The sequence below is a fragment of the Xiphias gladius genome, chromosome 20 (genome assembly GCF_016859285.1).
Source record: "Xiphias gladius isolate SHS-SW01 ecotype Sanya breed wild chromosome 20, ASM1685928v1, whole genome shotgun sequence".
Taxonomy (NCBI): Eukaryota; Metazoa; Chordata; class Actinopteri; order Istiophoriformes; family Xiphiidae; genus Xiphias; species Xiphias gladius.
In genome coordinates, this window is record NC_053419.1 from 4277633 (window position 1) to 4302106 (window position 24474).

The 24474-nt window shown below is 38.8% G+C and overlaps 1 protein-coding gene across 1 annotated transcript in view; it reads left to right on the forward strand.

Annotated features, from left to right (window-relative positions):
- Window positions 1-3719: 3719 nt before the first annotated feature.
- Window positions 3720-24474, forward strand: part of LOC120806664 — a 60645-nt gene continuing 39890 nt past the window's right edge. Inside the window, exons 1-3 of the mRNA XM_040158031.1 lie at window positions 3720-3902; window positions 4542-4703; window positions 22287-22400. Of these exons, the coding sequence (XP_040013965.1) occupies window positions 3720-3902; window positions 4542-4703; window positions 22287-22400 (459 nt within the window). The remainder of the gene's footprint in view (window positions 3903-4541; window positions 4704-22286; window positions 22401-24474) is intronic.

Here is a 24474-nt window from a genome sequence, read left to right on the forward strand (position 1 = left end):
ATATTTCATTTAGTCCAATACTGTGATTTATGACCAGATACCTGGAAAACTAATAACATTCCCATGACTTTCAGAAATGTTTGCAAATCTGAGGTTGGAAAGGTATGGTGGGAGAGGGTGGTGGTTTCCAAAGATACGATCTGACAAGTAGTTCTGATGCAGTATACTGTCCCTTTTAGGCTTGTTTTCTCACATTTGACTTTCTTAACACACAAATTTAGATTCTGAATGTGCAGAATCTGGCTCACTGTAGAAACTTAACGTATTCAGGCCTTATCCTTTATGTAGAGAATTAAAGACACCTGGATGACATTCTCTCTGTTAAAATTAGTTTATTGTCACAGGTAAGATAAAGCAACATTGAAGACAATGGCTGCATAACTGTAGAATTACAACACCTCGCGTGTCTTATGTAAGTTATTGCAGCAGTGTGAGTTATCAGTGTGTGAGTAAAGGTTGTCTGACTGGGACACTCCCATCTGCAGCTTTCTTTGAGATGCAGTCACAAACTGAACTACATGTGACACAACAGGGCATGTACAGTTCTTTGCTGGGTGATTCACAACCGTGGAAGAGCAAGAAGATGTGTGAGATGATGAAATTGACTCAATGACATGCAACTTACCCTTTCATTTCCCCATAAGTAGCTTTAAGGTTGGAAAAATCCTTTCATCCCACTCTGTCTGACAGAATCATGTATATTTACCTTGCTATTCCTGCTCTTTATTGAAGCTACACCATGCTTAACTGACTCTAATATTCAGACTCCCTGTTTTTTTGGCTGCACCGTTCTATTAAATAGAAATACTCTAAATGTCTTGTGCATAATTTTAGAGAGAATTTGCCAAGGATTTTATCCAAAATCTTTCAGCAACATTTTTGTTTTTACAGTTTTATACTAAAAGAGGATTTGAATCTCTGACTCCGACAATGTTGATATCAGTTGCCAGTTTAATTGCAAACCTGACAGTGTTTGCGGTGATGCAGTATATAGGCAGATAATATATACAGCAAACACCTAAAAATATCCAGGGATGAGACAAACTCTGATGAATTCGAGTAAGATTTTAGATCTGCTGAATGCAGGAAACATGCAAAATGTTCGCAATGTGGAGGACTGCAGTGGGACATACACATGGTATTAAAACACAGATTCTAGTGAAGTTTCCATCTAAATCTAGCAAAAAATCTTAACCAAATTTCCTAGAAAATCAGGAAAAGAAAATGCCAGCCACTACTGTTGTGTGCATATAAGGAAATGGCGGTATCAAGATAAACAGCTTCTGGCACTAACTCTCCAGTCAGGTGCCCTTAAACCATTGCAAAGAAGAGGGCAGAGATGAACCTATTAAAAGAGCAGCACTTAAGTCTGAAATGAAGGAAAACAATGTAGACAACATTATGGAAATATGACATTTCCGTTTGTTTCATGAAGGTTACAATCTCCTCATAGCTGAACAGATCTGTCACATGCGTGATGTACGTCATGATTTATTCACTAAATCTGTTTCCATTGCATGTTGTCTCATTTTGTCCTATCGATACACCAACTTCTGCAACTCAGCCAAATATAAAAACTTCTGTGTGATGTCTCCACTGCACCAATTAAAAATGCACATAAAGATGTGGATGGAAACACGCTTACTGGCAGGAAGAATGTCTTGCTCCTCTTTACTTTGTCACAAATTGTTTCTTACTCAAGGAGACTTCAGTAGGGTGCTGGCGTAGGACTAATGTTGTCATGGACATCAACCTTGGACTCTTCACCTTTCTTTGGACTTTTCACTCATAGTGGCAAACATCCACACTGACACACTTAGTCACACTGATATGGAAAAAAAAAACCCTTTCCCTATTCACGTTACAATGAACTGCAAAAATACACATTTTATTGCCTTGTATTCTTTGGTGGAAAGTAACTAAGTACATTTACTCAAGTGCTTTACTTAAGTACAATTTTGTGGTACTTGCCCTTTACTTTTGTAATTCCATTACAAAATTAAAGGGCAAAATATAGTATGATTAACTGCTGTACAATTTATTTTAAAGCTTAAGTTATTAGTTACTTTTCAAATTCAGATTATTATTATAAAATATAATCAACAAAATAAATGATGATATATTTTTATAGATTAACCAAACCGGCTATATTAAATTACTTTCTCCTTTGCCAGCTGCAACATAAAATTTATGCTTTCACATTAGTTCACCATGATTATAATCAATGAATATGGGTATTGCACATATTATTCTAACATGAGTCATTCTGCATGGAATGTGCTTTTACCTTTTTGTACGTTGACTATAATTCAGTGCCGATACTATACTTTTGCATAAATAAAGATTTGAATGTATGACTTTTCCTTGTAAGAGAGTATTTTTACACAGTGGTGAAGCTGCTTTTACTTAAGTAAAAGACCTGAGTACTTCTTCCACTACTGCTTGTGGGTTTTTGGGATAGTTTCCTTCTTGTTCTGTCCTGAAACCAGCAGTGACCTGTTTCACCCTTGGGAGAAACAAAAGCTCACCACCGATTTTTGACCGATCCTGCCCCTCTGCACCTCCCATCCCTCTAAGTCACACTTTATTTGATGTCAGACTGGTTCTTTGCCCTTGAATCCTCCAACATTAACATCCTGTTACCACTGGAGGCATGTCACATTATATCATGAAGATGCTATTTTATTTGGACTTCAAAAATGATGCTCCATCAAAATCATCAAACATTTATTGTCCTCATTTATTTTATTACTCTAGTCATTGTTTGATGTATAAAATGTCAGAAAACATTTTTTTTAAATGTCCCTCACAAATCCCCAGAGCCCAACAGGATATTCAACAAATGTCTTGTCTTGTCTGACCAACAGTCCAAAATATTCAGTTTACATTAATATGAAACAGAGCAAAGTAGTAAACAGTCCCATTAGAGAAAGTGGAGCCATGAGAATGTTTTGTGATTGATATGATGATTGATATGTAACTCCAAGAAATTGCTGATTATCAAAATTGTTGTCAACTGATTTTCTGCTGAACATAAAGTCGACTGACTAATTGTTTCAGCACTATTTTTGAGGATGAAAGGCTCTTCCCACGTAGACTGAAACGTGGCTGTATAAAGTAGGTTTCTTTACAGAAGTAAGGGTTGTGTTCAGACTGGATTCATGTGAATAGTGATCAGTTTGGAAAAAAATGTATTACAACAATAGAAACTTCCAAACCCTTGCACTGTCAGCACAATGGTTTTACTGCTTCTGTCTCAGTCCTCACCCACCAAGCCCATGAGCAGGCATGTGCAATAGTTTGTACATGATAAAGTGCCATATGCTGCACCTTTATCATTTCAGGTTGAGACAATGGTTTCCTAAACACTTCCTTGGGTGAGTCAGAACTGCAGGGAAACCTGATACTGAGACTTCAAGACAGACACAAGAACATATTTATATTCAAATTGATTCTTTTAAGTCTCTTCACAAACAGGCTAACTCAGTGCCATTTGAATGCATGTGCACATTTGTGTGTGTGTGTGTGTGTGTGTGTGTGTGTGTGTGTGTGTGTGTGTGTGTGTGTGTGTGTGTGTGTGTGTGTGTGTGTGTGTGTGTGTGTATGTGCGTGTGTGCGTGTGTGTGTGTGTGTGTGTGTGTGTGTGTGTGTGTGTGTGTGTGTGTGTGTCTGTGTGCGTGTGTGTGCGTGCGTGTGTGTGTCTGTAGTATAACCTGCTGATGGGTGTGTTCACAGCTCCAGTACAGAGGAATGTGAGGAGTGGTTGCCTGTGTTGCCCAACACAAAGCAGCTCAGCGTTCAGTCTGACACCTATAGCAACCAGCAGCTGTTTAACCAACAGTCCGTCCTCTCAACTCCACGAGACTCCAAACCTCAACTGTAAGCCGTCAGCTTACCTGCAGGTGTGCCACTCTATCACTGTGTGCTCAGACTGATGGAAAGTCAGGAGTGATTCTCCTGTCGCCATCTTTTGGCAAGACTTTCTTCACCTTTATCAGGTTGTAATCGAGGTTTACATTTATTTGTTCAGATGTCACAGTTGGACGTCCAAACCTGCCCCACAAAAAAGTATGACAGCATCGAGTTCTGTCTCTTCACTTGTGTGCCTGAGCTTCACTGTGCTGAAGGATGTCTGTGCAGAGGTTGACACTTGACGGCTGTTTTGAAGAACACTGGTCATGTGCATTGATAGATAGATGAGTCGGCATTTTTTGCTCCACACGGCGACATCGTGACTACTCACAGGGCTAACTGGTGAACTAAGTTACTGTAGCTGGCAACAGAGAGGACACGGAAACCAAAATGACCCATGGGAACATTCCTGAAATAGTTTCAATAGTTACATTTTGGTGAGAGACTGGTGCTCCAGATTTCCAAAAATGGTGCCACACACACAGAGACAGAGAGAGAGAGAGAGAGAGAGAAGGAGGGGTGGTTTTAGTGTGGGGGGAATTTCACATGCTTCTTAAAACTTTGTCTGTGGATTTCTGCCAGAGGCTTTAACAGGCGGATTTTTCCCCCGTGTAAACCAGCTCTGACAGGCGGTGCAGCCGAGGCGACAGCTTATCCTGCGTGCGTCATCACGCACGGCTCCGGTGTGCTGCAGGTGTAGCCCCGGACCCACCCACAGGGCAAACTCCTGTCAGCCGGGGAGCAGCGGCGCGTCAGACGGCAGCGGAGCAGCGCGGAGGGCGCGTCACCAGGTAAGTGGCCGGCGATTTACCCGGACGGGGGTTGGATTTTAACCAGACCAACGCGTCGCCTACAGTGCGGGTGTTGACACTGATTCCGAGGCCGGTGCTGTCGGAAGTCAAGGCCCCAAGTTAGTGCTGCGAGCTCTCTTTTCTGGGGCTGTAACTTAGTGCTTAACGAAATCTTACAGAGGGGCAGCAGCTGAGCAGATACCTGCTGCAGCACAAACGACTCTAATTCAGAAGCACCAAAGCGGAGTAAGAACAAAGTCCATAAAGTAATGTAAAGTATGATAAAAATCTGTCTGGAGATTAAAAAAACGATATAATATGATTAAAGTGATTAAAACGTATGCTACTGTAACTTCCTACAGGGAGGTTATACAAAGCCAGTAACAGTTAACAACACGCCTAAATTAGATAGAGTCAGTATAAATAAGTAGTTCCAAACCTTTGCTGTGACCCCCATTCACAGATCTTGGCCTTAGTGTGGGGACACCCCAGCTGTGATTCATGGTTTGTTCTTGGTTCCAGTGAGAGGAAATCTTAATGCTAAAGCCTATAACAATATTTGAGTAGATACAGTCGAACAGCGTGCCTCCAACTTTGTGCCTCCACCAGAAAACCTGGCACATTAATGTTCAGTTTAGGGTGTCCACATACTTCTGGCAATTTAGTGTCGTTCCACTCAGTTTGGCTCACCGCAGGAACATCATAAGAATATTTTGGCCATTGTGTAGGAGGAAAAAATACAATCAAAACAACACACATGCCATAAAGAACCACAGAAATATAACCGTTGTAGTGTTTCATGCAGTTGCTTCCACACACCATTACTTTAGCTTTAAACTACATCTGACTAAAACAGGAAACAGAAAATCTATGCCGGACCAAACTTCCAAAACTGACCAAACTGACATCCACGGCCATGAAACTCCCATTTGTCACGATGATGAAACGCATTTCTTCGTGTTTTCTCAACACGCCACAGTCAAAGGGCGAGTCTGCCTGTACTCTGCTCTGCGCTCCGATAGGAGAGCTGCAGAGAGGAGAAGTTATCTTTATTCCTGAGGGGCTGAGGGCCGTCATGTCACCGGCACCGGCTCCACATGGCCAGCCACACTGTCAGTTGTTAGGGAGTTCATGACAGCAATAATAACACTAACAACACCTGACCAGACCACGCTGTTTATACTGGGACTTTAAACGCGGCAGGGCTACGGCCTTCAAGTTGGGCAAATGTTCAGTGATCTTGGCAGGTTTTGTTCTCTGGCAATGCTGTTACATAATAGAAGAGATAACGTTTTCTCCCCACAGCTGTGTGTCTGTCTGTGCGATGCTCCATAAAGATTCCCTCAGATTTCGTTGATCTTAGATTAGGTGTGGAGGTCACCCTCGACAGCGGGATCTGTCGGTTGCTAAGCTGCGATCTCTTTCATTAGACAGTTATCTTTTCTTGCTCTAAATGTTATACTATTTGCTTTGAGTCTGGTGGATGTGGAAGTAGGCGGCTGTTTGCTAACATGTTAGCCAAGGTCCCTTTATAAGATAACAATATGTTAGCGCTGTGTGTCTGTCAGCTTGTTGTGGACTATTTTAACTCTAAAGTGGCAAAAAATTCTATTAATGTCAATTTTAAATTAATACTTTTTTTTTGGTTTGTGAGTTAGCTAGCTTAAATATAAAGTGATCTCACAATTATATCAGCATTTTGGCCTTCAACACCCCTGAAACCAAAAGTTTTATTTTAACGCTCTCCAAAATGGATGAATTAGAAACGGCTAGCCTCATGTTGTAGTGTTAGCAGGGGAAAAAAGCTCACCTTATGTGTCAAATACTGTAAATGAAAACAGTCAAATGGACTTGTGCAGGTGTGCCTTGAGTCTACCGACCATCTCCATGCTGTTGTCCCGCACTCTGCATGTAAAACGTTGTTATCTCAATGGCTTGTAAACCAAAGTCGTGCATAGGTAAATGTTTTCCCAGGCTGAGGAATGCTGCAACCCTGACTTAATAAGGCTCTTAGCATCTCTGACTCTCTGCCTGTGGCTCTTCACTGTATGTCTCTCTCTGTCTTCCTCTTCTTTATCTCTCTGTCTATCTTTTTCTGCTCTAATTGTCTTTATCTCCCTATTTTGTCCTCACGTTCTCCTTCTCTTTGTGTTCTATAAGAAATCTCTTGATTTTCACTGTCATTGTTTCCTTGTCATTCTATTCTCTCTTCCGTTGTGCCACTTTCTCTTCTACTTTCTTGCATTTAACTTTCACTCTCCTCTCTCCCCATGCTCTTTCTCTGTAGCTATCTGTAATTGTGACACCGAGAGGTCAGTGAATAATTACAATTCACTTCTTTTTATGTAGACCAGATATGGAGTATTTTGTTTAGCATTTTTATAGATTTGTATTAATTTGTTTGTTCCTTCTGGATGTTTTTTTGTAGCTATTGAAGCGCACTCTTCTTTTAATTTTGTTTTCAATTTTCATTCTTTTCATTTTATTTTTATATATCTTATATATTAATTTTTTACGTTCTTAATTTATTTTTGATTTATTAATTAAGTTATTTAAAAAAAAAATATTTCTCAGTTTATGTGCTGCCACACTCTTCCTTGAAATCGGCTATGATTCATTTGGCCTAATGATGTACACCTCACACTATTTACCTCTTTACAACAGGATGGATTGTGACAGTTACTACACTACAAGTACATACTAACATATGTACAGTACTTGTTATTCAAAATGTGACCTTCAGAAGACCAAATTTATCTCTATCTGTCACTCAAACACGTTTTCTTGCATCTCGCTCTCTCTCTTTCTCTGTTCCTCCATATCTCCCTTTCTCTTTTTTCCCTTTCCCCTGATCACTTTAACCTATTTTCTGTTGATTTCTTCACACTCCTTTTTCTTCCTTTCGTAATTTAAATCTTTCCTCGTGTCATTTGTCTTTCAAATTCAAATAATGTTTATCTGCACGATGAGAAGAGATTGTATTAATTGACAACAACAAATCTGAATATAAGAACAGTTTGTTGTCTATTCATCTTCCTCTAACTCTCTCTCTCTCTCTCTCTCTCTCTCTCTCTCTCTCTCTCTGTCCCTCCTACTGACACACACCGATTCTCTTTCTCTCACTCACTTTCTCTGTCTGTAATGTTTTTTTAATGGGACAACATTCTTTCCCTCGACTCTGGCCGGACAGTTAACCAACCAGATCAACGAGAAAAGACAACTGTTCTCACACACCCGCCGCACTCCCTTTCTCTATGTCTCTCGTTTACTCTTTCGCCTCCTCGCTGTTTCTCACACACACTTGTTAAGAAGGAGTCCCGAAATAGAGACATGTAAAAAACCTCCCATAGTTTCCTGCTGTCTACTGACCTTGAAAGTAAGTGATAATGCAGGTCAGTAGATGGGGGATTCTCCTCTGATACTCAAAGCTGAGTATCGATTTTTTTTTATATATATATATACAGGTGCTGATACAATTTCAGAGTTTCAGGACTGTTACTAAATCACGTCTTTTTTTGATAGCATACTTTGAGAAAAAACGTGGTTCCAGATGCTTGCTGACATAGTGACTACTAACAGGGCTAAATGGTGAACTAAGGTAACTGTAGCTGGCAAGCTAACTGCTAACACACTAACCAGTTTGGAATATGCTCTCACCAGTCAGTCACAACAGCTCTCAGAGTTTCTTTCTACTTTCGCTTTACTGTGCCATTAACTCCCCCTGCAAACAAACCTATAGTGTGACCAAGCCTTTCAGCATCACTACTGTTGCTATGGTTACATGTATTTTTGTGGCCACGGTACAAAGTCCAGGAAATGAGTTACACAATACAACACATGGAAAGACATTTAGATTATAATGTGTGAGGACAAAATTTGAGTTTCAGACCTCAAGAGTGAGGACAGTTTTTGAAAAAGAGAATATTTTTTTCTGGTCTTCACTTCACAAAGTGCTGTTTGACGTTTGGTCTTGGTCTGGGTTTTTGGTTTAAGGTTAAAATTAGGCTAAGGTTAGCTGTAGGGTGGCTCAGTTTGGGACTGTCTCATCCGTGGGAGCCAGTGCAGGATGCTTCGCATAGAAAAGCTTTGGGAATCAGCTGTGTGCAAGTGAGAAATTTAACCAGACAAACAGCACGTTTGCCAAACCAAACACAGTGTATATCCTTTAAGTCTTATGATGATTGAAAGGGTGAGGACTGAACAGCAGTTCTTACCAACCGTAGTTGTAGCTTTCTTGGACAAGCTGCACAAAGATGAGATATATGCTTTGACATCAGTGTTTTTTAACTCCATGTTGGCAAACGTACATCTTTTCAGCTTCCCCGCCTCTTATAACTCACACTAACACTTCTCTAAACTTTTCTATGGGAAGCATCCTGGATTGTCTCCCACACAAGTGGATGTGACAGTACCACATGGGGCTGAGTCTGGGACTAGGCGTATTGGAATTTATTAGGCAATGTCCTTATAAGTTCAGTTACAATCTGTCTCTATGTGTGTGTGTGTGTGTGTGTGTGTGTGTGTGTGTGTGTGTGTGTGTGTGTGTGTGTGTGTGTGTGTGTGTGTGTGTGTGTGTGTGTGTGTGTGTACTCTCCTTCACCGAAACCTCCATTACCTTGGCATTTAGCTGTGTCATTAAAGTAAAATGATAATCTCAGGCTTGGCTTCAACACACACACACATATACACTTTATGTCAAAACTATGGTGAAAGGTTGCGACTTGCACCATCACCCCATCAATGACGTGACTGTGCAGAATACAGTCAGACTTGCCCTTTGACTGTGGCATTTTGGAGAAAATGCTGATACTTAAAAGAGGCACTGTTTGTTTTTTCGAAGCTTTATTTTGCAGATAAAATACCTGAGTTTCAGTATTGATTTAATAACCGTATATTAACCTCCAACCTTTATTACATTTACCTTAAGCATATCTTAATCCGTGCAGGCTCAACTTTTTTACATAGTCAGCTCTCTTAAAATCATTCCTTAATCATTTTAAGGAACAAAGATATTTTAAAATCTTGAAAGTGAAAATTTTTCAGATATGTTCAAAATGAATCCTTTATCTGATCTGTTGAAAACCATTATCCAGAGAGAGGAGCATTTATTCAGGTGATCATATTTGTGCACAGCTCGGTGAAATTTCTTCACTATGGCACAAAGACTAGTGTGTATCATCATGTTGCAGTACAGTTCCATCGCTGCCTGACGGGTTATTGTTCAGGGTGTTGTCTGTCAAATGCCAGGATGTTTTAGAAAGAGAAAAGTATGTCTGTGTTTGCCTTCGTTCTTCACATCACACAACCCAGTCGAGACATACTCTAAATACCTGTACCATGAAAACTATTAGGTTTGCTGTTTATGAAGCTCAGCAATGAAAATAAGACAGAAAAAAAATGTATGTTCTATAATCAGTTCTTTATTCTGAAAAATAATGAGCCATCCTTTAGTTATTTAAGTATATAAATAGGTACTGAGCACTTGCACAAAGTGGCTGTTGCTCTTTCAACACACACCAAAAAAAAAGTCTAAATCTTTAATTGGCAAAATAATAACCCTGTAAACAAAGAATAATATGACCTTCAACAGAATGTAAATTTTTAACCCTACCAGCTCATTAGGTGGATGCAGAAGTCAGTAGTGTATCAAATTATATAAAATGTAACATAAAAACAGGTAAAATCCAGTAAACTTTCACTGGTTGACGGGCTTGTGGCTTATAACGTGTGTTAAACAGAATAATTAGTTACATCTTCTGCATCTTCTGCTGCCAAGACATTTCACTGTCTATTGTGTGCTACATTCTTTTCTATATAACTCAAATGTCAAGTCGTCTTGTATGAGGAACACCCCAAGGTGGCATCTGGTGCCCATCAATCATTAACAAAATGGAATTCAGGTACAGCAGGAGAAAGATAAAAAAGAAAAAAAGCCTCTCCGTGTGGTTCATTAGTCACTGCGCTCTGTGTTACAGCGCTGACATCAGTCCACTGTTTTATTCTGTACAGAGACAATTGTCAAACTCAGTTTGAGATATCTGTCTTAAACTGAAAAATAACTTGCCTCCACTGGTGCATGCACCGGCAGCACTGCTAAAAAAAAAAAAGGTCCTTTTTAAAATCAGTCAATATTAAAATAACAAACTTGTCGTGGAAAGTGAGAAATCTTAGTGTTACGGAGAAATACTGATACAAATTAACCGTGTTTTCTAAAGAGTACAATGCTTTTTTCAAGGTAAATACTAAATTATTAGCACGAGTTAGCGTGGGTCTTGCTAAGAAGGTTAAACTGATGGTCTGGAGCTTCCTGCTGCTAAAAATCTGTTAAAGTGTTATTTCCTATGTGTCATTTCAGAGTTAGGAGTCAGTGCCCTGATGGTGTTAGTGTTTATTCTGAGAAGGGCTACATCAGTACGGCGTTCTGTTATTTTACAGACTGGATCTTACTCAAATAAATAGTTTGCATCGTGTGTAGTATCACTTGACATCCTGACTGGTAAGGTGTTAGCATGAAGGCTTCTGTCACTGATTCCAGTAGACTAAGCATCTTTCCCTGCAGCCTACTGTGACTCGACAAAAGGGTTATCTAGGTCACACAATGTGTGGATGTTTTCTCTTCTCAGAATGAGGATAAGCATGATAAAAACCATCCCGAATGTTGATTTTGTTACTGACCACAGACAAAGATTTTGAATATGTTATGTCACAAACTGCACCTCAGCAGTGGGTCATGGGAAAGCGGGGAGGTGGATGGAGACGGCAGCTACGTTAGGAATGAGGGTGTGGGCCTTGAATGGGAGGCTAGAATACTCACACAAAATTGTTTGGAATGGTAACATTGCATACTGAACATTTCCCTCCTTGGCGTGTGTGTTTGTTGACATGGTCGAGTCGAGTTATTGAGAATTCCTTGCTAAACTCTGGGATGTTAGTTGTGTCCATATGAGTTTGGTGTTATGTTGGTTGAGCTGTTCACACCTCGCAGACTTATGGAACCTGTAATAACGCTTCATACGTAGAAGTCACTGTGTTTCAAGGCCCCTAATCACTGCATGATAACAGCGTCACAATATCAGTTTTGAGGCATGTCAGGCTGTTTGATGAATGTCTGGTGTATTGTAGCACTTGTGATGTGAATTTAAAAAAAAAAGACAAGTCGCGATAGGTCATCAACTTGCAAACTCAACCTCCATGTGTAACGCTCCCATGTTTGGAGAAAGCAGTGTCTTAGTTCATTCAAATTGTATCAAGTCAGTCACCGAGGCTGTAAATCAGCCAACTTTGCATGCGTCTCACATTGTGATCTAGGACTCCTTTTTTGGATCGATGAGCAAAAATTTCAACACATAACATGTGGGCCAAATGTGTCAATATATCAAAGTGGATCTCTGGTGGATGAAAGCAGAGTCTCTGTCAGCTCTCATCATGTGGTGTGTCATAGTCATCACGGGAGAAAAAATGTGTTTTTTGAGGCAGACAAAGAGCATGAACAAAGCCCAACTAACCCATCTTCTAAACAACTCCAAATGGAGTCAAAGTTTAAAAATCCTTCTCTAATCCCTTTCTGATGTCTGTAGAAGATTTAATTGACAAATGATGGACTGGAAAAGATCTTTCATGACCTAAAGGAACATAGTATTCTGCTATTTTGTAGTTCTCCACTGACATTAAGGTGAAGGGAAAAAAATCCATGTGAGAACACTAATACTCAAAGCTGTTTTTGATGTACAATAGAGCACTTTTCTGAATCAGAAGCAGGAGCATGTCTACATAAAACAACTCCTGGAATGCATTGTACTTTACAGATTTATGGTACATTATATATCCCTTGCAGTTGATCTGATCTGCATTTAAGTGTACAACATAAGACTGAAGGCACTGAGACCTGGGAACTCTGCTTATAGGAAATATCGTGGTAAATGGTTGGCACAACCAACAACAGTTTTGGTGGCGATATCAGAAACCAAATGAGGCCTGATTTGGAGGTAGGACTGAGGTTTAGAGTCATTAAATCTCTGTAACACTTGTAAGAAACACGACCGCAGTAGTGACAAAGACGCTCTCTGGTACTACTGTGGTCTACAGCAATCTTCTCTGTCTTATCAAGTCACTCGACAATTGCTGCACTTTTCTGAGTGGTTTACCCCACAGTCCAGTTCTGCCTCCTTAACTGTCTTATTTCTTAGTTTTTCGTCTGTTTCAGCTCTGCAGGTCTAATGCACAATGTAGTTTGCTGATATACCAAAAGTTTCTTGCTCATTTTGAACTAAGATGAGAGGATGGATAACTCTCTCATGTCTATATGCTAAAAATGAAGCTAAAGCCAGCAGCTGGTTAGCTTAGATTAGCATAAACACTGGGAGCAGGGGGAAACAGTTAGCCTGGCTATGTTAAACCACAATGTTATTGTGTATTATTATTTATTTAAAGAAATCTTTTTTGTGTTGTTTTGTTTGACAGCAATTAAATTCTCTTTTCCGAGACACAAACCAGTATTCTGGACCTAAACAAACTGCAAACTGAGATATTGTCATTAAACCCACCCGAAAGCTTCACAATATTTTTCTGCACCTGAAAACATCACTTCTTTGCCTTTCATCCCATTTCATCATCCTTTCCAAAGCTCACATCCCCCACCTTAACATAATGTACAGGCCAAACGGTTTAGGTTTTAGGGTCCTTCAGTGTGTTTTGGAGCCCATTTCCTCCATCTTGTAATTTCTCGCACTAATGGATGCCTGAAAATCCTAATTATTCATCTCTGTCATTTAGGAACTGCCACACAGCTTCTCCCGAAATGTATCTTGGTGCATTTTGCATTTTATAGCTCCTTGTTTTTTTCCTCCAAGTTTTAATGAGTGTTGTTTTGCATTATGAAGTACCTCCAGGCTTCAATTTGGCATCTGGGAAAGTTGGCTTGACTCCAAGACTGTGGTCACCCAGTGCTTATTACTCATTAAGCCTCGTCGGAGGGCCGAGTGGGTGCAGACTGGGTGGGTGCTGGGTGGGGGCTGCAGTGCTTGGAGATTAGATGTTGTTGTTGTTGTTTTTGTCGATGTTCTAGTTTTGAAACAGAACTGAGAGATGAGAAAGTGAAAGAGTTTGAAAGTCTTTATCATCTGTTAGTCTGCATGCAGGCACCTTTTTTGTGTACATTAGGGCTGCAGAATTATTAAAAATGATTATAATGATTATGGCTTCTGCTTCTACAGTTAATTAAACTTAAGATTTGATATTTTGTTTTAGACTGCCTAATTTCAGAGCATATGGATCTATTCATTTGGAGTGTGTGTTTCAGTGTCTTGTACTTTTATAAAATGTACTATTAAATTAACACATTTCTCTCAGTTCAAACCTTTCAAGAACAGTTAAATAAATGTTTGCCAAAGATGTATGAGAACCTATTATGATGTAATAATCTAGCAATCTGAATATTGATTAGAATATTTGTTAATGTCAATGACAACATTTGTGAGTGTTTTTCTGTTCTATATTATGTATTATACATTTATATTATATATATATATATATATATTTATATATTTTATATATATATATAAAAAAAATATATATATATATATATATATATATATATATATATATATATATATATATATATATGGTTCATAAATGTAAGTCAAATACATTACACGCTCATCCAAGATAAGGGATGGATGATGGTGATGGGCGAGGTCATTGTAGTGCTATATCCTTTAAATTTAAGTTTGATTACCTTGAACAAAAGAGATTGCATGGCATGACATGAGGAATCCATATTTGTTTGCCTTTTCAGGCACTTTTATAATATGAATTCTAAAGTCAGGTATACAGTATATAGGTCCCCAGTCATATTTACAGCTGATGTTGATGTGAACACTATTTAAAGGTTGGAAACCAGTACATACTGTACCTCCGATATGACATAAACACAGCATTAGACATCACTACATTTAGTGAACATTAAACTGCTCCTTACTTTGGCACTTAACATTGCCAGTGACCATACAACTGTACACCGTAGAATCATCCAATATGGAAATTCCAAGTCCTCGTACCTAAAGGACAAAATAAGTCCGAAATTACTTCCATGACTATTCCAAAAACAATTCCTGTGAGAGTTTTCTGATCTCTCACCTATTGTTAACCAAATTATACTTTTTAGTTAAGGTTAGAAATGCAGATAATTGTTGAATGAAACTATACTTCTAGCTACTTCTGTCTTCACTTACAGAAAGAGGAGCGTCATTATTCAAAGATCACCAAAGGTCCGTTGTTAAGAAAACACAAACATATGTCATTTTAAGCTTTTGAACAAATGGCTGATGGTGTCCTTTTTCAGCTGAGGACAGTGTAGACAACTCTGCATTCAACAGGATGCCAGGTTATGTGTTGTTGAATGTATACCTGTCTGCTTAAATATTTATTTTCCTCTGCATGTTTCGTTGTCTACATGTCTACCTGCTCATTTTTTCATGTTGTTCTACGTGTCTTCCTTCCTGGCTGTCAAACAAATGACAGCTCAGAGACATTTTATTATTTCTTTCTGGACAAGTCTTTGGGAGGAGCTCATTGTGAGCAGGTTGCAAACCCAGCCCTGCACACCTGTGTGTGCGTGTGTGTGTGTCCGCGTGTGTGTTTGTGTGTTGGGATGTGGTTGGGTGGTGTTGAGAGTTGTGTTGCGCCAAACCTAAAATAACTTGTGGTACTACCTGTATGCAGTGAAAACATACCATTAATCAGTCTAGTGTGCATTGCGTGTGAGGGACAAATTCATTTTACCAGAACATGTCTCATTATTTTTAATAACTGCACATTGCCGGCACAGTTTCCTTCCATATTTTGGAATCAAATTCTCTATAACTTTGGCTCTAAGCTGCTTTTTGTTGTCACTTCATCTCCTTTTTTATGTCATGTAGGCTGAAGAAACTGGCTGTTTTGTTCTTTATTATATAGGTAATGATAGTGGAGGGAGCGAGAGAGATATGATCCTCAACTTGCGTAATTGTTAAATACACAGGAACTGGTTCGGTTCTGCTTCAATTAACAGGAGAGGCGCAAAGAGGGAGAGTGTAAATAAAGGAGAGGTGATACGTTGCTTATTCAAAGCATCAGAGCAAAGACAAACTGGTTCTACTGTTTTATATAGCTGGTGTTTATAAAGAGAGAGAGCTGCATGGTATAATATGCATAGTATAGCACACTGCACAATCTATTTTAAATTACAATGAATTAATCTAGTGGAACCAACCTGCCTTGTTCCTATAATATAGTGAGGAACAGTAAATGTGAAGTGAAATTTATTTGTACAAACTTATGTCAACAGCATTTTATTTTGAAGTCTACACGCGATGTCAATGTTTGCTAAGAGACCAAATACACGATGTTGCCAAAAGTGTGTGGACAGCCCTTTCAACATGACAAATGCCCCCGTGCATAAAGCAAGGTCCATAAAGAAAGGGTTTTCCATTCCATCTGTTTGGTGTGGAAGAACCTGACTGTCCTCCACAGATCCCTGACCTTAACCCCATCCAACAGCTTTAGGATGAACTGGAACATCAACTGTGAACCAGACCTTATCACGCAGCATTAGGGTTGGACCTCACTGATGCTCTGAATGGGAACAAATCCCTGCAACCAGACTATAACATCTGGTGGAAAGCCTGAAACCAGAGGAGTGGGGGCTGTTAAAGCAGCACATTAATTCCTATAGTAAATAGTTTTTCCTAAGAAAAGCTGTTAGTGTTTAACTTGATTTGATTTTCATAAATAGATTTTTCTTTTTTGTTTCAATATATCATGGGTGCCAATCATGACAAAAGTAGTTGTTATTATATCTGTCACTCAGCCTTGTAAAAATTATATTTCTGGTAAAATGTAGGAAGAAACAGTCTCTACTTGTTGCCTTTACATTAAATTTCTTAAGAACAGCCAAGAGCAAAGATCTATTAAACTCACAAATAAACGGGGCGAGCACTACACTATTTTTCCATTGCGTCTTTCATTTTATTAGAGACGAATGCATGAAGAAACTTTTGGATTACTCACCTATATGTTTATGAATTTTAATATTTCTTTAGTGCTAGATAATAATTTTCTGAGAAAGATTTTCCACTTTTGGACTATGTGTAGCTTCCTGCAGTGACCGAAAATAAGTAGGATAGTTAAGTAGCCTCTGTTACATATCATTAATGACAAAAGTTTTCTATATACAGTAATGTTCTAGAATCATTGAGGTTATTTCAAAAAGTAGTTATGTTTAGTTTATGCTGATCTTCACTGTAAAATGATGAAAGAAATATTTATTATTACCAGTAATTTCAAAGCAGAATTGTTAGTGTGAAACGATAGGTTTAGTGACATTTGTGTAAATCCACATCATTTTTACAGTGTTAGTGGACTCAGAGATGCGGATAAACGTTGTTTCCATTATGATGAAACATTTCTTGGCAGTAAATTAGCTCGCAGGGCGTCTCCGGCCATTCATTCCCAGTTTAAAGCTCCTGCTGGTTCAAGGTCCACCAGCGCACAAGGTGACATACCAAAGCTATGAGTCATGAGCAAGGCCTGCTGAGTAGGGGAGTCCCCCGGAGTACTTCTCCACACACTGATCGTTTTGCTGAGTAATGACATCATTATCATGACAGTGCAGGTTCACTTATGACCTCTGACCTTTTATCAGCTTAAAAGTCTGAATGAATCTAAACCAGGCTGATGTATTTTCAATGTATTTTTAAAAACAGAATTGAAAAAAGATTTTTAAAAATGTATAGTGCAAGTGTGTAAATAACTATAGTTAGACAATTCACGAACGAAATGCGAAAAGTGAATCAGAAAGGGGGTAGCTAGGAAATACTGAAGATACAAGACTAGTTCCACAAAAACAGCCTACACTATGTATTTCTTGGTGAAGAAAAAACAGATTGTCAATCAGACAATCAGATTGTGTGGATATACCGTGTAAGAACATACTATGTGAATGACAGAGATGATAGAGTGATTCATAACTTCCTACGGGTGGAGAAGAAACCACACCTGACTGCGTAGTATTATCTTTAAAACCAGGGAGAGTCTGCAGTGTCTCATCGGGAAAGAACTGGTCGCTCCTCTGAGCTGCTGCCAGAGTTTTTCAGGGGGAGACAGTAGTTACTACAATTTGTCTTTTACTGAAGTGGATTTTTGATTGAACAGCCGTGGAGTTACTTTAAAGCGCCCCCATCATTAAGTCAATTTGGTAGAACATTGTATGATGAAGAAATAATGACTTCTTCTTTGGTGAGCAGCATTGCACTGCAGAGTGATCGGTTTATTGGATTTGTACTGAAATATTTACAGTCCGGGTTTCAAAGTGTCTCCTTTTTCACTGTATCATATGAAACTAACTTTAACTTTTACTCAAAATATTAAGTACAGCAGCTATAATACTTTGACTTACAGCTGCAGAAGTCAGTAGTTTAATATTTTTTTTATAAAAGGGTGACAAACAGAGAAAATTCTTACCAACTCCATAGCTCTACAGAAATTTTTAGCCTCTTTAAGCAAACAGTTTTGGTTTTATGACACATTTATTATGTTGGTTCGAACTCAGAACTCTCATCAACCTAATTTCCAGCAGCAGCGAGCAGCAGACTGTTAGCAAAGTTAGCGACTAGCTGGTGAAAAAAGGCGTAACATTTGGCACTTAAAGAGCCACATATTTTTCTGAAGAGTTGGTGGAGACCAAAACAGACCTAACAGGAGATTTAATATTAGACCTCAGGTGTACATAAACATGACTCCAATGGGTTGATAATGTTGTTACATAAAATCTTCTGTGCGTGTGTGTGTGTGTACATAATAGAGAGTCAGAAATAAGCCCTGAAAAGAACAAAGTCAATAAAAAGGGAGAGAGAACTGCAGACATGCGGGGACACTCCACCCCCCTCATACCTGCCTGCTTATCAAGGTGTGTCTGACTTGGCAATCTGCCACAGTCATCAGGCCCCACCCAGACACACCTTGGGAGGGGAATTAGGATTCCTCTGACAGGTGAGTGGTTTTGGGCTGGAACCTTTTGATCTAAGCCGAGCTCAGGTTCAGTCATGATTTAATTAGTCTATAAGCTGACTTGACTGGACTTGATAACAGTGTGTTGCCATACTGTTTAGGCTTTTTTTCAGCGTTATTTTTTTTATAATGAGTATTTTTTTTTTCTAGTGATGATGGTTATTTTTTATTTAATAAGTACAACTTTGTTTATTTAGAACTTAATATTTAGTTTGGGCTGTGTCCATACTTCTACACTAACATTATATATGTATTACTGACGGTATATAGTATGTACTATATGGTAATTTTTGTAGTTTATAGTTGCTTTTGCATTTAGTAGATAAAAACCAGTGTATGTTAATTATTTGTACTACTCAAACTGCAACTTTAAAATTCTACTATCAATTAATTTTCAGTAAGAGAAAATAAAGTTTTGTTTAATTTACTCAGTCTTTGTTTTTGTTTTCCATGAGTTTCCTAGCTGTAAGAGCTCACAAACATCCGCAATTTATTTACAAAGGTAGTGCCAATGCGGTGCGATAGATGAGATGACAATGCCCATTATGCATATACAACATGAATCAAATGTAATGCAATAACTTTTTTGAGTATTCTCCATGTGAACACACTACACACTTCAAACCTGCCTAGAATTTGAATGTAACATTGAAATTGGGACACATTCTTCTTTTAAATACATTGGTTTAGTTTCCTCCCTTCTTTCATAGCTTATGTTTTCTCTCTCTGTGTCTCATACACACAGGCAAATGAGAGGTTGAGCAAAGTGATCAGTCAGGCACAGAGACCCTGACAAACCCTGGCTGGATATTAACTAACAAAATCACATTGTCTCTTTTTCTTTTGCTCTCTCTCTGCTTGTTCATTCTGGTCATTGGGGGGGTTGTAGTTAGGGTCATCTCCATGTACACAGTGGTGCAGCCCACCCACTGACACACACACACACACACACACACACACACACACGCACACACACAGAAACCCCCTGTGGTCTGAGCTCAGTCAAGAAATGAGTTTTCAGACTGTCAGTCATCATGAGCATTTCTCTCTCTCCAAGTCCTGCAGTGAGTATTTTAGAAACATTTTACAGCTCATAAGCTATTAAATACCATGAGAAGAGTCAGAAAGTTTGTTGTATTGAAGAGTTCACCTGGCTAATTTACAGCATGTAGAGAATTGGTGATACAGATAACAGCATTTGTATTGATACAGCAATGTTTTTTTTGCAATTTCATTTTAAAATCAAGGCAGAGCACATCCTCTCTCACAGATATAACATTTACATACCACTAAGGAGACAGGGTTAAAAGCTAATTAGGAGAGAATTATAGCAGTCCTCATTCAGGAGGTACTATTTTACTTTATATTGAGGTTTTTATTTAAAAGAAAGGACTTGAGTCCACTGAATGAGACTTAAACACCGTATATGACTTATTTTTGTTGTACTTTCATCATCTTTGAAACAACCGGAGATTCCTCTCAGCTCCCTCAAGCTCCTGTCGATTCATGTAATCTTTCTCAGAGGGATTAAAACACAATGGATTTGTTTTGATTACATTTAATCAGACAACACAGACTCACTGTGTGATTAACACCCAGCCCACTCATGCTATTTATGCATCCACTCATATGGCGAGGAAAGAAATTAATTGCCTGCTGTCCATCTGTAGTTTTTATATACAGTATGTATGTACAGTGATTTCTTCCTTTAAGATGAAAACATACATACGAGCCACCCGGGTTAGCTGCCTAAGCTAAGTCTTGCAATTGTTCTCTGTGGTGGATTTCAAACAGTTGTGGGTGGGAAGCCTCGACCAGCTGAGGGTCTGTTCAGTATGCAGACTTATGATGTGGTTACCAGCACCTCCTGTTTATAATTCTCATCTTCAGAACAATACTGACCATTTCTGATGTTATACTATAGAGCACGCTGATATTTAACTGCTTAAGCCAACTTAAAAATGTCGATGAGGTTGCTGTAACAGGAAGGAATATTCAGGTTCAGGGTCTTTGTTTTTCTTCCCTCCTCATGCTTATTTTGGTGTGTAAGGCCAGCCTGGTCATTGGAGATTCGAGAGCTTGTGTTTATACTTCATTTGCTGCCACTCATTCTGCTTCAGATTTGAACAATGACTTCCACAGAGCAAAGTAATCCATCACAGTAAACAGGATCATATTTTGACACGACCCCCTGCTTCCTGTCACTCACCTGACACCCTGAGAGATAAAAAATGGAAGCCTCCTCCAGGACACAGCCTTTCTAAAGAACATGTCACCTGACAAACTGCACTGTCAAATGCATGTATATTTATTAAGGGTGTCTGTAGTTAATGTCAAGCTAGGTGTAGCTGTAAAGGTTGGAATTTGGTATCTTAGTATATGGGCATTTTTATCTTTTCATTTAACACACACTGCTTGCCTAAATAACAACAATGGCACGAAGGATAAGTGTTATTATCTGGTAGAACATCTTTAGCCCTGTTCACATGCTTAAATATATTGTTTTTTTTAAATTCGCTATTATTAATGCTGCAACATTTAGTCAATTAGTTGATTAATTGAGCAACAGAAAGCCTGTGTTATCACATGGGAGTGTGGAGTAGGCATTTCCTTGGGCTCGCAGAACTTGTGATGAGCATTTTTCACAATTTTTTTTTTTTTTTTTACATTTTACACACTACATTCATTGATTATTTAAAAAAATAAATCCCCAGATGAAAAGCTGCAGCACATTTTTACTTATACTAATTGCATTTTTTACATGCTGAAGTAAATCAGTGTTCTTCAAATGTTAAAATGCTATTTTGATCATTTATTGTCATGTCTTAAACATACAACATTGCACTCACAGAGCCATACAGATAAACCTTGGTGTCATCTTAAGTCAATCTTATTTATATAGCCTGGAATCACAAATGATCTGAGGCATCATTATAAGCTGTAGGATATCTTATTTTAGTGCTTTAAACTTGACTTTCTGTAGTTCAATCAGATTTCTCTCTGCCTTAACTTGACTGAATCACAGACAAACTTTAGTCCACTAATGTGTTTCTACATCTCAGATGGGAAACAGTTGTGTGTTGGTATTTAGGACTTCCTCTCTGTGCTGGAGCAAGCTAAAACGCATGTCGCTGAAATCTTACAGAGTGTACAGTGTGGAGGGCAGGATTTTCTCTACATGTCAGCCTTTCCCTCTCCCATCGCTCCTGTCTCTCCCCATTCCACACTGATGAAAAAGTTTGTTGAAGAATCAGATGATGATGTTTTGCTTATTGGGTGTTGCCTTATTTCTGTCTGACAATGGCATCTAGACATTCAGGAAAAATATGTATGCTGCACATTGCAAGTTTTTATTATTATTATTATTTTCTTTTTTAAAGATGCTTTCACTATTTGAGCAACTAATTGGATCAGACTCCCAGTGGTGTTTGGTTGCTGCCAAAGCTGCTGGTTGTGAAACATAAGTCAAATTTGCTGCATGAGGGTTACTGTGATGAAAGGTGATAAAATACTGAAAATATTTTCTCTCTTTCTCTAAAGTCTCCAGAGTTCCGGAGAAAAAGAGAGGACCTCCCTGCTTCTGTGGACAAACTACGGCAGCTGATAGAAGATAAAGTTCACATTCTGCAGTCCATCATCCCTGAGAACCACCAGGTAAATGACATGAAAAAGCATTGTTAACATAAGTATAGAAATGCTTATGAAAAGTTATGTAGTACTTACCTGCCATTTACGACAGGAAAAGTCATAGAATCAAGCAAAAACGATAATAATAGGAATAATATACTTGTCTTCTTAGTTAGTGGAGGGGCCAACTTTTCCACTTGGACAGATTGAAGAAAACATTTCACTTTTTAATGAGTTAAGTCCCCACAAATTTAACTGAACTTGTTTCAGAGCAGCTTCACTGGAATGTTAAACATGACACCTCCAGTAAAAAACAGATAATTATCACCAGTGTAGCAGAGCCATCAAGTGTCATTTTGTCTCCGCTGAAGTTGGAGTTAGCTGTTGTTTTGTATTCTTTTAACCTGATGGTTATAAAATGTGAATCCTTGCCAGAGGGTACAGGGCTAATTGCTCAACACAGCCTTAACTGCATTCCTCCTAACAGTCTATGCAGGGATTTGTTTTTATCGGCACTGTCTTTGTGTGATTTGCTTGATTTTTCTCTCCATTTCTCAATGGGAATCTGTGTGCCTTTTTGCTTTTCTCTCTTTCTTTTCCCACATTGTTAATCTCTCCTGAAACCATGTTCAGACAGGCAGCTCGGATCCAATTTATTGCCCTGCTCCAGGGTCAAGTGTCTTTTTTTTTCTGAAGCCTTAATTGCAAAAATACAATAAAGTACTAAAGAAAAATCAAATTGTACCTGTTTGAAATGCTTGTCAATGGGTTTTAATGTCGCTTCCCTTATGTGACCCGTGTTTGACGTTAAAGTCTTCCAAAAAGTTTTTAAAATCAGCATGATGGCTGAAAGAGCCATTATGCTGAAAAAAAGTCAGTCCCACTTTCAATGGTGTGATCACAAGGATTTTAACATAAACTCACAAGCTTGTACCCTTTTTTTTCCACCTCCCCGCAGTTTGTCTGCTCCAAATGGTGAAAGTGGAAGAAAGCTTGCAAATTTTCTTTTTTGCATATATATTATCCAATAAAGAGCCAGAGTCAAATAAATATAAAGTCTACACGAACTCCCTTGTGATTATAGTGGCAAGCACCTTGTTTACCTAAAATGTGTCTTCTCCAGAAGTACCCAGGTTATGTGACTTTCTACTCTTACCTAAAATATCCCTTTGGTATGGAGCTTTTCGGCGATGCTGTATCATGGTAGAGGGCACTGGTAGAGACTGGGTTACCTCAGAGATGATATCCAAGGAAAAATAAAGCAACAGTAATTAATGTCCAGGCTAGCTAACTGAATAAGCTAGTGGCTACCAAACCAGTGGTGATCCTGAGATTGTTAGAGAATTCTAAATAAATTTTATCCTCACTGGAACTTGTTACATTCTATGATTAAACAGATGTTTCTAAACAGTCACATTTTGCTAGTTAGTTCATTGCGGATGGAACGGTATTGGCATATATGTCAGTCAATAAATGACAAGAAATTGAAAAAGATCTTGGAGGGATAGTAAAGTGAAAGAAATCTAAATTTTTTTGCATGAAAGGATGAGGTGGAGGACACACAACATTAAATAGAAAGTACACTGAAACAGTGTGTAATAGAAAGTAAAGGTGTGGAGGTCAGCTGGCTAAATATAAGTGGTTGGACATCTAACTTTTAATTGTCATATGCTACTTTAAATCGGTGGGTATGCACAGCATCTGGGACCCGTTATGTGCCTGATACGTGAATCTGTGAAGAAATGTCCTCCAGGCACCTCAGTGTGTGTCTCTGCCATCACTGTTACTAGAGAAAATCATTTAAATGTCTGAAAATTCAAATTTTATACTGCCACCCATAAGTTTCAATGTGGACAGTGAGGACTAAAGATCATACTTGAAAAACAGATCAGATTTGGCTGCTGTGTGAACATAATGCCAGTTTGTCTCTCAGACTGAGTCACATGGACACAGACAGACAGACGCAGGGGTGGATGAGGGTGAGCATCTTGTTCTGCCAGAATGACTCAGTCGGTCTGTTGTCTTTCAGCCCACGGCCGCTCTTTGAAGGACTCCGTCACCTCGACGAGTTCAGACACGCCATGTTAGATTTCACTTCTTC